The sequence below is a fragment of the Gigantopelta aegis genome, chromosome 4 (genome assembly GCF_016097555.1).
Source record: "Gigantopelta aegis isolate Gae_Host chromosome 4, Gae_host_genome, whole genome shotgun sequence".
Classification (NCBI taxonomy): domain Eukaryota; kingdom Metazoa; phylum Mollusca; class Gastropoda; order Neomphalida; family Peltospiridae; genus Gigantopelta; species Gigantopelta aegis.
Genome location: NC_054702.1, coordinates 116,220,591 through 116,233,502, shown reverse-complemented (window position 1 = coordinate 116,233,502; position 12,912 = coordinate 116,220,591). Strand labels below are relative to the sequence as shown.

The window sequence follows — 12,912 nt, the reverse complement described above, 5'->3', positions numbered from 1 at the left end:
ATTGTGCGATATGGTATTTTTCTCTGTGACAGGTGTTTACACTGTATTGTGTATTCATAGAGAATTAATCTGACATGTTTGGATTCAAACTGATAGAACGTTACTAAAACCATACCTGTATTTTTAACTACTTATAGCTGTTTATAAAATAATGTCCACACTCTTCTTTAACGTTTTGCTTGAGGCCTTTATAAAAAATATAAAAAATGGATTGGCCACTTCATCACTTATCAGTTGCAAATTATGCTTTTTAAAATTACCTTAGTATTAGTGATGTATTTCCTGGTCTGCATGTTATGAGAAGTGATTTTATACCTAATAAAACTATTACAAAGTGTGGCACATGTTGGTGCATAATTTTAGTACTGCCTTTCCAGAGTGCCCAAAAGACCTGGTTTTTACTGCATTCTTGACATGTGTGTTTTACTGATGGAAATGTATGTTGTTATTGTTAATATGTTGTTTTTTATTAATTACATTCCTATCACAATGTTGTTAAAATTGCTGTATGTTTATTGCCTGTTACAAATTCTTTCTTTTAGTGTAGTAATATTGTATAATTGTTTTATTCAATTTGTGGAAATGTCAAAAATTCAGTTGATTAGTTAATTTTACATTTTGATCACAAATCAAAACCAGTAAATGTCTTTCAACAGGGCGGCTAATGCATATCCACTAATACGTCTTTCAACTGAGGGTGGCTAATGCATATCCACTAATACGCCTTTCAACTGAGGGTGGCTAATGCATATCCACTAATACGTCTTTCAACAGGGTGGCTAATGCATATCCACTAATATGCCTTTCAACAGGGTGGTTAATGCATATCCACTAATACGCCTTTCAACAGGGTGGCTAATGCATATCCACTAATACGTCTTTCAACTGAGGGTGGCTAATGCATATCCACTAATACGCCTTTCAACTGAGGGTGGCTAATGCATATCCACTAATACGCCTTTCAACTGAGGGTGGCTAATGCATATCCACTAATACGCCTTTGAACTGAGGGTGGCTAATGCATATCCACTAATACGCCTTTCAACTGAGGGTGGCTAATGCATATCCACTAATACGCCTTTCAACTGAGGGTGGCTAATGCATATCCACTAATACGTCTTTCAACTGAGGGTGGCTAATGCATATCCACTAATACGCCTTTCAACTGAGGGTGGCTAATGCATATCCACTAATACACCTTTCAACTGAGGGTGGCTAATGCATATCCACTAATACGCCTTTCAACTGAGGGTGGCTAATGCATATCCACTAATACGCCTTTCAACTGAGGGTGGCTAATGCATATCCACTAATACGCCTTTCAACAGGGTGGCTAATGCATATCCAGCCATTTCAGCTTGGTGTTGGATACTGGCCTTGGTGGCATCGTGGTTAGGCCATTGGTCTACAGGCTGGTAGGTACTGGGTTTGGATCCAGATACCGACTCCAAACCCTGAGTGAATGTTCCGCAAGGCTCAGTGGGTAGGTGTAAACCACTTGCACCGACCAGTGATCCATAACTGGTTCAACAAAGGCCATGGTTTGTGCTATCCTGCCTGTGGGAAGCACAAATAAAAGATCCCTTGCTGCCTGTCATAAAAGAGTAGCCTATGTGGCGACAGCGAGTTTCCTCTAAAAAACTGTCAGAATGACCATATGTTTGATGTCCAATAGCCGATGATAAGATAAAAAATCAATGTGCTCTAGTGGCGTCGTTAAATAAAACAAACTTTACTTGGTGTTGGGGGATATAGTGGATGATATTGTTCCTAGCCCTCCCCACTCCCAATGCCCATGATAATGCCAGTCCTTTGCAAATGATTAATTTGACCATTTAAGGAAAAATCCTGGTGTATTTCTTAATGCATCTGTGTACCTAAGCTCACAACCAAATGGAAAATAATGCTACTTTAATGTTTTTTCTTATTTATCTATGTAAAGTTTACATCTGCTTAATTCATTCCTTCTCATAAAAGCTTTGTTACATCCATAACAACAGCTTTAGATTATTTAATCTCTGTCATCCCGCTAACAAATTATCAATGTTTTCTTATCCTGTTATCAATATTTTGTTTCAGATTATTAAAGCTACATTATCCCACTAACAAGTTATCAATGTTTTCTTATCCTATTGTCAATATTTTGCTAAACCTATCCCTGTACCAAAAGCTGCTAATTATAAGCTTGGTTTTTCAAATGACAACAGCTGCAGATTATAAAAGGTATTTCATGTTATTTAAGTTACATGATGAAATATAGATGTTTTATTTGCAGGTTTGTTGTGCATATACTAGATATTAAAATCACCATTTGTGTTCACCTGACAATCTGTTGGTTGGCAGTATGGGTTGTGTTTGTGTTTGACAGTATCTTGTAGTTGTGTTTGTTTGTGTTTTTACTAGGTAAAGCCAGTGACAAGGACTCAGGGACCCTGGTCAGTTGTGACGATGAGCGTCTGGCTGAAATGGCAAAACCTCGACTTGGTGACATCACGCGGATCCAGATCCACATCAAGGAGAGTCAGGAGTTCAAGGTAGAGTAGTAGGAATCTGTGTCATCTTAGTCACTTTCTAACTCTAGGCAGTAGAGTATTTGAGGAATCTGTGTCATCTTAGTCACTTTCTAACTCTAGGTGGTAGAGTATTCGAGGAAACTGTGTTGTGTTTGTCACTTTTTAACTCTAGGTGGTAGAGTATTCAAGAAAACTGTGTCATGTTTGTTACTTTTTAACTCTAGGTGGTAGAGTATTCAAGGAAACTATCGTCTCAGTCACTTTCTAACTCTAGGTGGTAGAATATTCAAGGAAACTGTGTCATCTCAGTCACTTTCTAACTCTAGGTGGTAGAGTATTCGAGGAAACTGTGTCATCTCAGTCACTTTCTAACTCTAGGTGGTAGAGTATTCGAGGAAACTATGTCGTCTTAATCACTTTCTAACCCTAGGTGGTAGAATATTCGAGGAAACTGTGTCGTCTTAGTCACTTTCTAACTCTAGGTGGTAGAGTATTCGAGGAAACTGTGTCATTCTAGTCACTTTCTAACCCTAGGTGGTAGAGTATTCGAGGAAACTGTGTTGTCTTAATCACTTTCTAAATCTGGGTGGTGATGTAGAGTATATGAGAAAATAGTCTTTCCTTATAAATCTTTGCAGTGATGTCAGGATTGCACAGAATCCATTACAGTATTTTAATGTACAGTTATATAACAAGCAAGTTTATGAGGTTCTTTCTCTAATGCAAATTCTTGCAGGTACATGCACACGATTCATGCATGCACATACATGCACACATGCACGCACATGCTCACGTACACACACATACACACACACATTCTATTGTTCTCACTTTTACTCAGTGTCACTCTCTCTGTGTCTCAGACTAAAGTCAAAATATTAAAACTATCATTGTATTCAAATGTCTGTGTATAAGACAGAATCCAATGGATATTTCACAAAGGTGTAACAAGACTGCAAAATGATTATTACAAGATGTTCATCATTTCATTCTGCAAGGTAAGTCACTGTGTTAAGTAAGTTGTTTTTTCCTGATTTTTTTAGTTCTCCATTTGAAACATTTAGGATACCGACATTTAAAATCTCTATATATTGGCTACACATCATGTTTTTTTTTTATTACCTTGCTCTAGTACAATGGATTTTTTATTACTTTTTTAATGCCAGTAAACATATTTTATACTGTGTGTACACCCCTCAAAACACGAAGTAAGCCATACCACCCCACAAGTGAAAACCAATAACACCCACTCTATATGTATATTTTGCTGTTGCCTATCTGGTGAGAGTACTTCTAATTGCAAAACGGCTGTTATCCCTTATTTTACTGTTTTTACATTTGTTATAAACAATTACAAATCAATTAATCTCTCACATAATCTTTGCATACATAACTCGGGAATATTGCAGTTGTAATGTGCTTGCACGCTATGTAAACTGTCACTAAACACACTCACATTTAGTACAGTTAGATTCTTGTTTTACGACAATCGTGACAAATCTTATGAAATTGACAAAATTTGACAAGCTGACTGTCGTCAGCTGGGTAGGGCCGTCAGAGACAGATGTTTTGCACAAGGCAATAAACTTGATAGCAAAATCCACCTGAAGATGCTGCTACCTCAACTAAACATGCTCAATTCTGTCAATCATCCTCTAAAGATTCTCCATTAAAAAATGTTCTACTTGCAAATATAATTATTTTGCTGTAATGTGTTTGTCCATATGAATGAAGGTGTAATGTTTACATTTCAAAGCAAAAGTTGTAAATTAATTTTGGTTTGAAGCTGCCATTATGCAACTTTGAGAGAGCACCATTAGCGGTTTCCTACTTACTGGTTTGGTAAATATGTCAAACATTAAGAATGGTAGGCAAGCTGGTCCTAAGCTCTGGAACTACAAAGCTCATTGAAAAACAACAACATTATAGTTAAAGATTTCTCCCAGTTTACCAGATAAAAAGCAATAATTATTATTGATACTAAACTTCATATACATGCATCAAGATGTTATTTAGATAGTTTTTTTTTTTTTATAGACTGCTATATGGGTTCTGTAATTGAAAACATATACTTGAAATATGTTTTAGAAGCCACAACAGTATATTGATTAATGTTGATATCTTTTTTAGTCCTGCTGTGCCTTAGTATAAAACCTTCATCGATTTATCATCATCTTTGTGTTTTCTACTGTAGTAGTAATTTTTTTTTTAATTTTTAGTTTTATTGATGTGTACATATAGAAGCTATAGTAGATCACAGCCCAGATGTGAAAACAGACCTGTAATCCAACATAAAGCTACCATTATTATCTTTCCATTTGTAAAAGTGTGGGAGGACATTGTGATACCAATCTGTGTGTGTGTAACCGTTCGGCTTGCTACATTTCTGGACAGAGAGATTTATCTCAAACATCTATTGCAGAACTCCATGGCAAAAACAAGACTCGTGGGAGTGCTAGCATGGGCACTTGCTGAAAAATCAATTTCAGTTATTATATGAAAAATAGAATATTGGTTTCAGTGCCTATCTGTGTGAAGTATTTGTTACATTCAACTGAAATCTCAGGACCTCCGTGTAAGATTGAGTGCTCAAATCAAGATGGGATCTAGCTCAGTCGATAGAGTGCTCGCCTGAGGTGCTTTGCTTGCAGGATCAAACCTCAGTGACCTCATTCTCTGATTGTTTTCTTTTCCCCTTCCCAACCAGTGCTCCACAACTGGTATGTGCTGTCCTGTCTGTGGAAAGTACATATAAAAGATCCCTTTTTGCTACAGGAAAAATGTAGCAGGTTTCCTCTGAAGACTAAGACTCAAAATTACCAATTTTTGACATCCAATAGCTGATGATTAATAACTCAATGTGCACTATTATTTTTACGCTTTTAAATCGAGATCATTTACCCAATATAGACATGTTGGTTTAAACCAGTTAAATGACTGATCTTCAACATCCAAGTTATTATGAAGTTAACCTGAATCTGCCATAGCATTCTTATGTTGATTATTAGGAACTGATTACCGTAATCCAATACAACTCAAACTGTCGTCAATCATCTCTCATACAAAAAGAACATCTTACTTAAAAAACACTGCTAGGTATTGTTTACTGATCATGAAGTGTCTGTAAATGACTGCACACAGAGAACAAACATGAACTAATACCTGGCATGAGTTAACCTTTAGCTTACAGGTCTCCAGGAGAGTAATCAGCAGAAATAGCTGTTATGACAAACAAATGTCTTCTTAGGCATTGATAGGCAAAACATCTCTACTCTAATGTTTTACATTCGCTCTGCACAAAACAAAAGGTTATCTGTGTTGTGGAGTGTTTTTTCATCAGTCTTACTTCTACTGAGTTCATTTAACAGACATTTTGCTTAGAACATAATATATGAATTTATTTAATTTTCACACCCAGTAAAAGATGTCAGCTTATTTGTTTGTACCCAATAAAAGACATCTTATTTCATCTTATTTTTAGACGGTCTGTTGAAGGTACAAAATGTAGGTGCACTAAATCATACATTTTCTCAAAAAACCAATACTGATGCTATGTTACAGACAAAGGCCAGCCCTGGTTGCCAGGGTAACTGAAATAAACAAAAGGATCAACAGATTTGAGATTTCTTTTAGAAATTTGAAATATCTCAAATGTATTCTGTTTAGTAAAAAAAAAACCCCATCACATTGGTGTTTTTAATAACAGTTAAAAATTGTATAAAATTTCCCCAAAATGAAAACAGTTCTTATAATTACCACTGATGATATAATTCAAAATACTCTTAAACCATTTACTTTTATCATTATAATGATCCGTCTTCCATAGTGACATCATTTTCTTTATTTTCTCTTCCAAGGATAACGCTGATATTTAAAAATATCATCCAAATAGAATCCGATCAATCACAAGACAGCAGCACATTAGTATACTGAGAGAAAGAAATAAGGGACACTGCATTATCCACCAGATCTAATTCACTATTTGACTTGTAATGTCTTTATAAAATGAAAAAAGCTAATGTGCGACAGAATGTTAGTAATCTGGCAATGATAGCCAGTAACACTAAGTATGAAGGGTTTAGTTGCAGTCACTATTTGCTGTTAGAGTTGATGTGATGCTAAATTTTTTACCTCACCCAGTAGCCGATATATTTTTCATGCTGGGATGTCGTTAAACATCTATTCTATTTAATTCTTTTTTTGTTTCCATTAGTATAATTATTTTCATTTATTGTAATCAAATGTAACTTCATATTGTTTTATAACTTTTACTACCCATATGGTTAAAAATATCTTGGGACGTATCAAAGTGTTACGTTCCCCTAGAATGTCAAGTGGGATGTAACACCTCATTGTCATAAGATGACGACATACATCAGGTGCACTATGACCACACCAAAACATTATTCAAACAAGTTTAGTGATATAAATTGAAATTAATGGGTAATAAATAAGATATTAAAGTCTCTGCCATTTTGTATTATGTTTATTTTCCTTGTGACAAGTAAAAATTATTTCACTTATGACATAAACATAATATGAAATGGCAGCTCATTTAAAATATCTTATAATTATGTGTTCATTAAACTGCTTAGAATGATACATTCTGTATGGAGGTTTGAGTATAGCATTGAATGGTTAACCTGTGTCTGACCGAACTGTTCTAATTGTAGGGTGTTGTTGACAAGTTGCTGAAGAAAGCCAACACATCGATGGTGTTGGGGACGTCCACGTGGAGAGAACAGTTTATTGAAGCCATCACCGTCAGCTCAGGTAGGTGCAGCAATTCACAATAACAGCTCTTCTCACCACAGTTGGTTTTGGAAGTTAACTGTGATTCATGTCCCAATATTTTGAGATTTTTGTTGATAGTGTTGTTTGTAAAACTGTGAACTTCATTATCAAATTAGCTGTCACAATCAGCTATCTATTCCTGAAAATGACCGCTATGTTCCACCATTATTAGCAAGAGCTTGCCAAAAAACAGGTGTTTCTCATGCAGAAACAAAAAACTAAAATGGCCATTACCAAGATTAGTTTCAATCAGTGTTGTTCTGTTATTAATTCCAGTCAGTGCCATGTGCATAATGTTGGGAAATATGAATGAGTAAATGTACTATGTGCGATATACGGTGTGATATTTCGCCTGCAGTAGTCAGAAGGTTAAGTCCAACATTTAATTCTACATGTATTACAATCATTGTCACCTCGGGTAACGAACAGCAATGCTATTATAAATGTTTAATGAAGTCCATTGTTTAATGCTACATGTATTAACATAACGGTTTAATTAAGTCCGGTGTTATTACTATTAATACATTTTTAAATGAGTCCAATGTGTACTAAAGTCACGTCTTGTATCTATTTATAGCTGATCAGTTTATCGACACTACTGCTGTCAGCTCATGTTGTTCCATCAATTATGTTAACACTTGTATAATGATAAAGGTTTATGGTTATGTTTCATAATCAGGTGCGTAAATAATTTTGGGAGTTGTGAACTCCCCCACTCAACCCCTGTATAATATTGCTTGCCACAGTGTAGACCCCTCCACTAAAATTCCTGAAGATGCGTTTGATGATGTAAACAACTAAACCTGCTCAAAGCAGCCACCTCTGTTAAGCAACAACCTGTTGAAGTAGCCAATCACTGTCTCCCAAATTATGCATTAATTACAGTCAAACCGGAGTTAAGCAGCCACCAAAGGTAGTATCAGAAAGAGGCCTTTTAAGACAGGTGGCTGTTTAATACAGGTCAGCTTATACTATATTAGATAATTTGGGAGACTAAAATAAGTTTTTTAACATAGGTGGCTGCTTAATACAGGTGGCTACTGAAGCAGGCTTGACTACTCATTTACCTCTTGAACTGTATTGTACGACTCTAGACACAAGTGGTGGCAAAGAATTATTTCTTTAATTATAAAATCAAGTAACTGCTGCTTTTATTGACTTTTCAATGGTTACGGTTTGATATTCTTAAAGAAATAAGTTTTTATGAAACTTGTTTATCTGCAGATATTTCATTAGCGGTATTCTGAATGTGTTTTAGGGGCAGGATTTAGCTCAGTTGGTTGAGTGCTCGCTTGAGGTGCTTGCGTCGCAGGATCAAACCACCTTAGTGGATCCTTCAACTGATTGGGTTTTGTCTCGTTCCAACCAATGCACCACAACTGGACAAAGGCCGTGGTATGTGCTTTCCTGTCTGTGGGAAAGTGCATAGAAAAGATCCCTTGCTGCATTAGAAAACATGTAACCAGTTTCCTCGGATGACTATAAGTCATAATTACCAAATGTTTGACATCCAATAGCCAATGATTAATTAATCAATGTGCTCTAGTGGTGTCATTAAACAAAACAAACTTTTACTTTTTAACTGAATGTGTTTTGTGGATGAGATGGAAAATTATTTTCAATGTGCCTATATACAGTTATGGTTCACACACATCCACCCTGGGTGCAACATGAACTTTGCCAATTACTGAGTCCAATAGGCTTTTGTTTTGTGTAAAAATAAGAGTTTATAAACTTGTTATCTGTAGCTATTTTAGTATTCTGAATGTGATTTGTGTAGAAATAAGTGTTAGTTATTTATGAGTATGCGTGTGTTGTTTATGTGTATATATGTGTTATTTATGAGTATGCAAGTGTTGTTTATGTGTATGTGTGTGTTTTTTATGTGAATATGTGTGTTATTTATGTGTATCTCACTGTGTTATTTATGTTTATGTGTGTGTTACTTATGTGTATGTGTGTGTTATTTATGTGTATGTATGTGTTATTTATGTATATCTCAATGTGTGTTGTTTATGTGTATGTATGTGTTATTTATGTTTATATATGTGTTATTTATGTGTATCTCACTGTTATTTATGTGTATGCACGTGTTGTTTATGTGTATCTCACTGTGTGTTATTTATGTGTATGTGTGTTATTTATGTGTATGTGTGTGTTACTTATATGTATGTGTGTGTTATTTATGTATATCTCACTGTGTGTGTTGTTTATGTGTATGTATGTGTTATTTATGTTTATGTATGTGTTATTTATGTGTATCTCACTGTGTGTGTTATATATGTGTATGCATGTGTTGTTTATGTGTATCTCACTGTGTGTTATTTATGTGTATTTGTGTTGTTTATGTGTATGTGTGTGTTATTTATTTGTATCTCACTGTGTGTATTATTTATGTGTATGTGTGTGTCATTTATGTGTATCTCACTGTATGTGTTATTTATGTGTATCTCACTGTGTATGTTGTTGTAGGCGATGATGAAGACACTGGCGATGAGGCCGAGGAGAAGCTGCCGTCCTGCATGGACTATGTGATGCACTTCCTGACTCTTTTCTGGAAGGTCCTCTTCGCCTGCGTGCCGCCCACCGGTTCGTGCCTTCATCAGTCATTATTCTGCTTAACGTGCGCCACCCAACAAAGGGTTGGGATCATCCAAAGATCAGGGGCAAAGCAGGGTCTGGACCTGGGGGAGGGGAGGGTTCAGATATGAACCTATCATACCCTTTTGTCTACATTTTCCCTGGATACCTATATGAATAGCCTAATATTTCTCTGAATAGCCTAATTGTTTTAACCTCAACAGTGGGGTTCATCCTCAAGGGCATACATGTAGGCTAAGGTAGGAGGGTTGTGTGTGTGTGTGTGTGTGTGTGTGTGTGTAGTGTGTGGTGTGTGTGTGTGTGTCTGTGTCTGTGTGTGTGTGTGTGTGTGTGTCTGTGTCTGTGTGTGTCTGTGTGTGTCTGTGTCTGTGTCTGTGTCTGTGTGTGTAGTGTGTGTCTGTGCGTGTGTCTGTGTGTAGTGTGTGTCTGTGTGTAGTGTGTGTCTGTGTGTAGTGTGTGTGTGTAGTGTATTGTGTGTGTGTGCGTGCGTGTGTGTGTGTGTAGTGTGTGTAGTGTGTAGTGTATTGTGTATATGTGTGTGCGTGTGTGTGTGTGTGCGTGTGCGTGCGTGCTTGCGTGCGTGCGTGTGTGTGTGTGTGTGTGTGTGTGCTCTTCTACCTCAGCCTACATGTATGCCCTTGAGAATGAACTTTTAGAAGTGTTAGAAATTACAATTCTTTATCATTCATCTGCTCATTACAATATTTAACAGATAATTTTTACTATAATTATAACATGAGAAATTAATTACTATTAAAACTTGAGGTTAGATGTATGTTGTGTCATGTGATTGCTGATTGTTCTTTCATAGAACAGATGCTTAATATAGCAATCATTTAATTTAATGTTAATAATATTTTAAGTCATGTAGTTGTGCAAGACATGGAAGTCTACTAAAGCGTGAACTAATGGTAGGTAAGTCAAATGATTATGTGAGTTGTCTTTAAATTATGCTGGTAACTGCTGAAAATTAAAGTAGATGTTTGTTGTAGACATGTTAGAGTTTAGAAGAAATATTCAGTTTCATTTAAAACTTAATTGTCACGAGGAAATAATTCTAAATTTAATCAGATTATGATTTAGTTTCCAGAACCTTTGTTGCTGTTTACTACATTTATATTATGATTAAACTTTCAAGAATCATAGTTGCTGATTACATTTATGGTGATATTATGATTTAGTTTTATGAATCTTGGTTACTGATTACATATTATTATTATTATTTAGTTTAAATTTTTTTTTTTACATTTTATGATTTAGTTTTAAGAATCTTTGTTGGTGATTACATATATGATTTATATATGATTACATATTATGACCTAGCTGATTACTTTCAGATATCTGGGGTGGATGGGCTTGCTTCTTTGTCTCCATCAGTCTGATTGGCCTTCTGACAGCCGTTATTGGTGACTTGGCTTCAGGATTCGGCTGCACTGTGGGGCTCAAGGACACAGTGACTGCTATCTCGTTTGTTGCCCTGGGAACCAGTGTTCCAGGTGAGAGCTGCTGTTAGATTGGCATCTCTTTTATCCAAAACACACATGTTGTCATTTACTTTTTGGCAGACCATAGTTTCCCTATTTCGTTTATTATGTTGTCATTTAGTTTTTGGCAGGACTGTAGTTACTCTTATTTTTTTTTTTTTATTATTACCAGCAAACAAAATACAGGCTGTAAACATGTCTTGAATTTACGCACTATTGTCATATTTAAGAGAGGGCGAAATGGGGTAATAATATTTTGAAGATTTTGTTAAAAAATAGACAAACTTAAAAAAAAACATGATACTGGACAAATCTATTATGGCTGAAAATCAAATTAATATTTGTGCATTTATAATCCACGTGGACTCTTTATATAAGACATATGTTTGAAAACCACTACAATATTAGAATTAAATAACTACACATCACCAAAACTTTGAAAATATGTGAGAGAGTCTGGCAAAAGTAGTCCAGATGTGGCATGATGTCATTCATAAAAAATATCGAAATTTCAATTTGGTGAATGTTAGAAATTTTATAACATGTAAGCATTTCATACATTACATCAAAAGCAAAGGATGTTTCTTAGGCGTTGTCTGTTTATTATATTTTGATGATGAAATGATAAGTCCTTTGCAAACTCTTATGACTGCTGTCTATTATAAAGAAATATATTGCTGTTTTTCTCCTCTGTACCCCTTTTTGCAGATGCTATCACATATATATATATATATATGGTTATTGTACACATACCTCGTATGTTTAATTTACACACATGCTTTGTTTTTTCACTTTCTTCTGTATTCTTTAAATTTAATATTGTATAAACAAAGACTGTCTTCATTTAATGTTTTTTAAAATTTATTCAGAACTCACAAATTTTTGGTAGCAATTTACTTATTGAAAATTGAAATTCAAAATTAAAAACTGTTTTATTAGTGTTTATGAAATAAACACGATATGCGGCCACATACTAAACCTAAAAGACTGATGGATAACTTTAACAAACAGATGATAATGATATTGGGCAGATGAAACATGCAGCTAAAAGGTTCAATGTGTTGTATGTTCAACTTTGTTTAGTTTCTTGAAGAAGAAGGCCATGTGATTATACATCATACATCACCACATAATTTTATAAAATAGTGTTTTAAACAAAAGTACCATAGTGTAGTTGCATGGGCACAAGGGATCATTCACTTTGATACCATACATTATCCTAAGGCCAAACTTTCATCTCAGCTATATTTTTATTTATAATAATGGTTATACATGTACTTTTCTAGTGATATAGTACTCCAATGTTTAAGAAACTGTTTTGGTTTGTTTGTCTCAGAGATATACCATATATTGCCATGTATTAGCCGACTTATGAAGTCTAGAAATACTTTACAAAAGAAGAGAGTCGGTTTATACATGGAGGCAACAAATTGATTCATAAAATTCCGATCGAAAACACTCCCGACCCCGACTTACAAATTTTGATCAGACCCTTACAGCCTTTCACAGTTTATGTAACA

At 35.2% G+C, this 12,912-nt stretch overlaps 1 protein-coding gene across 1 annotated transcript in view; it reads left to right on the top strand.

Annotated features, from left to right (window-relative positions):
- The window catches only part of LOC121371868 (sodium/calcium exchanger 1-like), a 130,454-nt gene that overhangs the window by 108,319 nt on the left and 9,223 nt on the right, over nucleotides 1–12,912 (top strand). The window contains exons 3-6 of the mRNA XM_041498079.1: nucleotides 2,404–2,534; nucleotides 7,187–7,286; nucleotides 9,780–9,896; nucleotides 11,246–11,404. Coding sequence (XP_041354013.1) covers nucleotides 2,404–2,534; nucleotides 7,187–7,286; nucleotides 9,780–9,896; nucleotides 11,246–11,404 — 507 coding nt within the window. The remainder of the gene's footprint in view (nucleotides 1–2,403; nucleotides 2,535–7,186; nucleotides 7,287–9,779; nucleotides 9,897–11,245; nucleotides 11,405–12,912) is intronic.